This window comes from Protopterus annectens, chromosome 17.part0, assembly GCF_019279795.1.
Source record: "Protopterus annectens isolate FY-2018-M chromosome 17.part0, PAN1.0, whole genome shotgun sequence".
In the NCBI taxonomy this organism is placed as follows: domain Eukaryota; kingdom Metazoa; phylum Chordata; order Ceratodontiformes; family Protopteridae; genus Protopterus; species Protopterus annectens.
Window position 1 is genome coordinate 286921427 of NC_056751.1, and position 3885 is coordinate 286925311.

General features: G+C 40.1%; 1 protein-coding gene across 1 annotated transcript in view; it reads left to right on the forward strand.

Annotated features, from left to right (window-relative positions):
• Positions 1-3414, forward strand: part of RPL27A (ribosomal protein L27a) — a 59712-nt gene extending 56298 nt beyond the window's left edge. The window contains exon 5 of the mRNA XM_044058944.1: positions 3243-3414. Coding sequence (XP_043914879.1) covers positions 3243-3371 — 129 coding nt within the window. The 3' untranslated portion in view covers positions 3372-3414. The remainder of the gene's footprint in view (positions 1-3242) is intronic.
• The last annotated feature ends 471 nt before the right edge of the window (positions 3415-3885 follow it).

Genomic DNA, 3885 nt, shown 5'->3' on the forward strand with positions numbered 1-3885 from the left:
TATTTGCTGCATGCTAACAAGTAAACTTTCATCTTCAAGTATGCCCCTCTGCTGGAAGACAAAAGGTACTGCAGATAGGATGTTCAGTAGGAGGTGGCTTGACGAACTCATTTTTCTGGCTTTCATCACTCTTCCTCTTGCAACAGGAGTCAAAACAACATACCTCTCAGCATAATTGATTCATGTTAAACATGTCAGTGTTTTTACTTAACTCTACCAGCAGTCCGTTGCAGAGAATTGCATTAACTTTAAATTCTACTTTTAGTAAGAGCAAAAATTTATTCAGAGTCTATCTCCTTGGGTTGCTATTTTATTATTAAAATAGTATTGTAACATCTTTAAGTGCAGTCACCTTTAACAATCTCCTCCCCTGTCCTGTGCCAGCACTCCAGCTAAGGAACGCTGTGGTTATTTCATCTCTCTTGTAAAGGAATGCATGTCTTTACTTGGGGGGGGGGGTTCCAAGCACCAGTAGCAGTGGTTGAATTCAGTTCAGGGAGCTGAAGTGAGGAGGGGGAGAAGAGATTACATCTCATCATGCATGATCTAAAAGATTAGGGGCTGCAATGGGAGTCTCTTGTACTGACTTTGGAAAAATGAGCTGGGGGGCCTTCATAGGCACATCCTTAAGTGTACATGTGCACACAGCACAGGCTGCCTTGCTTCAGGGTAGTGTCAGCTCATAGAAGCTGTGGACATAGGCTTGACTGGGTGGACTTCTGTGATTTTTTTTAATCCCATCATCTAGTATGGGAAATCTGCAGTGGTGGTTATCTGCTGTTGTGTACACAGCCATACTTAATCCAGTAATTTAAGTCTCTATCAAATGTTGGACTTGGTCACCAGACCTTTGCATTTGTAGCACACTCCAAACTTGAGTTAAATTGTCTAATACTTACAGGCCATTCAAAAGTTGGGTTATAAATGCGTAATCCCTTCCTGTGGTTGTAATGAGCCTTGTTTCCTATGCAGTAATGTCATAGCATGTAGCAGTGTTGAGGGAGCTTATGTTACTTCTAAATGTCATCACTCTTGAATGTTAAAGGCTCTAATAGTTTTATAGCATGTGCTTGACACTAAAATATATGAAAATTAAAAGCTGGTAGTATAGATTATGGTTACAAGCCAGTATCTTGTATACCTTACTGCTGGGTATTCTCAATTTTTCCTCAGGCCACGCAGAGTAAACTGAAAGTTGCGTGGGTTCTACTGTAGTTTAAGGCCAGCATTTGGAATAAAGGAAGGAAATTCTCACTTCTATATCGGTTCTTTGAATTTATTTATTTTTTTTTTTTAGTATTTGGTCCACTATCTGGTCGCGTTTAGATTTTGAGAAATATGTAACCAACGTAGGATTTCTTTGGTTTTTAAAAGATTTAAAGCTACCAGATTGAAATTGGTTTGTTTTGAGTTCCATAATTGCTAGAGTGCTGTTTCATGAGACACATGCAAAAAGCAGATTCCACTTATGTTCTCTGCTTAGAATAGACCACAGGATTATTCCCACAAGTACTCTACGGGTATTGGGAAGGAAATTTTAGCCAATATGGACCAACATCTTTCTAGGGTGAGGCTTTGAGTTATGAAGGCCTTATTGCAGGCTCATTAAGCCTTTCAGTCCTGAAGAGGAATGAGTTGGTAGAACCCTGAATACTGGCCTGTAATGGGGACTGGGTAGTGTCTGCAAGGTTTTGGAACCCCTCGGCCCCAGAGGCCTTTTTCTCGGTCCAGAAAGGGGTAAGCTTTGTGTTCCCCTGGCATGTGAGAATCTAGTTTAAATCTCCACCTTTTGTGTCACAGGATCCTCTGTGTACAAAATGGTTTGTTTAAAGGCAAATCAACAAAGTTCTAATGACGTTGCATGATGACACCTTGGATTTTTAGCTTTTTCCACTTTGAAAGCATTGATATTCCTTCCTTGGCTATCGATTCTTTCCCAGTCTTCGTGGGAAACCGGTTGGGTGTTAGGGCTGGGTAACCTGTTCCCAGGCACAGGTAAAAATACACATGCACCTATTGTATTGCTGTCTCCTCCAGAATGGAGAGGAGTGGTCATTTATGCTAAGGAAGGCAGGTTCACTGCTCTCTGATCTAAGCAGTTAATTTCTGAAGCGTTTAGCAGCTGTATTATGTCAGGTTGACCAAGTTGGAAATGCTTTTCCGAATGCATTCCAAGAGATTGATTGCGCCTACTTGAGCTTCCGACATAGGACATTTTTGATGCAACCACCTAAGCCCCAGTCCACACTTCTTGCAAGCACTGCAAGTTCAGATGCAGAGCAGGATTCATCGCCATTCTGCAGTTTTTTGTTATAATAATGTCTTTCTTTCAGCTGTAATATACTTCTCAGAGTGAGGAATAGGACAGTAGTGGCAATTCCTGTGATGTTATGGTCTGCCATAATCCTAGTTGTAGACCAATAAAGTACTAGCTTCTGTATGCATGCACCTTTTTTATGTATTGTGGGTTTGCATTGGTCTGGGGAGATGGAAAGGGTCTTTCCTCATTCCTCTGATAAGTCATCTTAATGTGAGGAAATGTCAGGCTTTCCCAGGCACTTTTTGTTAAAGTACACTGATGCAGATCTTTGACCTTGCTGACCAGGGACTGATGGTACTTTTAACTGCATGTACCTGTCCAGTTGATTTGAGAATGGTCTGAAATTCACTTAAGCTCCATAGGACATATGTATTTTCTCCCCCGACCTCTGCTGAAAGTAGGTTCTGCTCAATCTTAGTTTCCCAGTCAGACTGGTTATCACTCCTGTTTGGGTGGAGAGGTCCAACACTTACACTTCATTTTAAAGCATTGTGTAGCAGAAAAATGCCAGTGTTCCCTTCGTTTACACTGATAACCAAATCTGAACTTGAATACTATATGGGCAAATAGGTTATACAGTGCTCTGGAGGGCATGTTGCATGTCAGACCTATTGTCTTCAGCAAATGCTTGGAGTAAGGAACAAGTGCAGCAGTGATCTATTTGGGTATGTAGTGTAAGTTGCATGTATAGCTGTAATTTTTTTTGTGAAAATGCTTTTTTCTGATTTGTAAGTATATGTCTTGGTTAAAATGAAACTTGGATGCTAGTTTTTACACCAATCTTAGCTGCTTGTATAGTTGCTGTGCAGATGTATTGTAACGCATTCTGTACTTACATTTGTAAGTGCTGTTCCTATCTGTCTGATTGCATTCATTTGTAGCATTAACTGTTCATTAGGTCTTGCGTGTGTTCTATTTATAGGGTTACTACAAAGTCCTAGGAAAAGGCAAACTTCCAAAGCAGCCCGTGATTGTAAAAGCAAAATTCTTCAGCAGGAAAGCAGAGGAGAAGATCAAAGACGTTGGTGGAGCTTGTGTCCTGATGGCATAAATTTTGATTTTTATCACACAATAAAATTGCTATTACTAAATTGTCTACTGTCCTTGTGCAATTGTTTTGTCATGAACTTGAGGGAAGCAGATTTGGGTAGAGTTTTGGTAACATTTTAGCTCTTCGATGTTTACATCACTAATAATGCTGTGGTATTTTTGTACTACCGTCTTTGCATGCTGCTTTCTCCCATTTGGACAGACTGCTTGAAAGGCAAGTCTTTTTTGCTTTTAATTCTATTGCAGTGACTTTGGTTTTCAGTTTTATGATTAAATATTCTGATGCAAAAATGACTTGAGCTGAATAAGCAATGCTGAAATGTGCTGTTCGTCTGAGTTTCGCATTTAATTTCCCTTCTAATTCTTAATTGCAGTACAGACTTCCAACAGTCAGAAATGTTATAATTGACTGCTAGCAAGTATTAAATGGCATTCCTAAAGCCAGCTCCTGGCTTAGGATAAAGTTGTAATTATGGCCCAAGTGACTTGTTTGCTTAGTGGCTTGGGTATCTGAG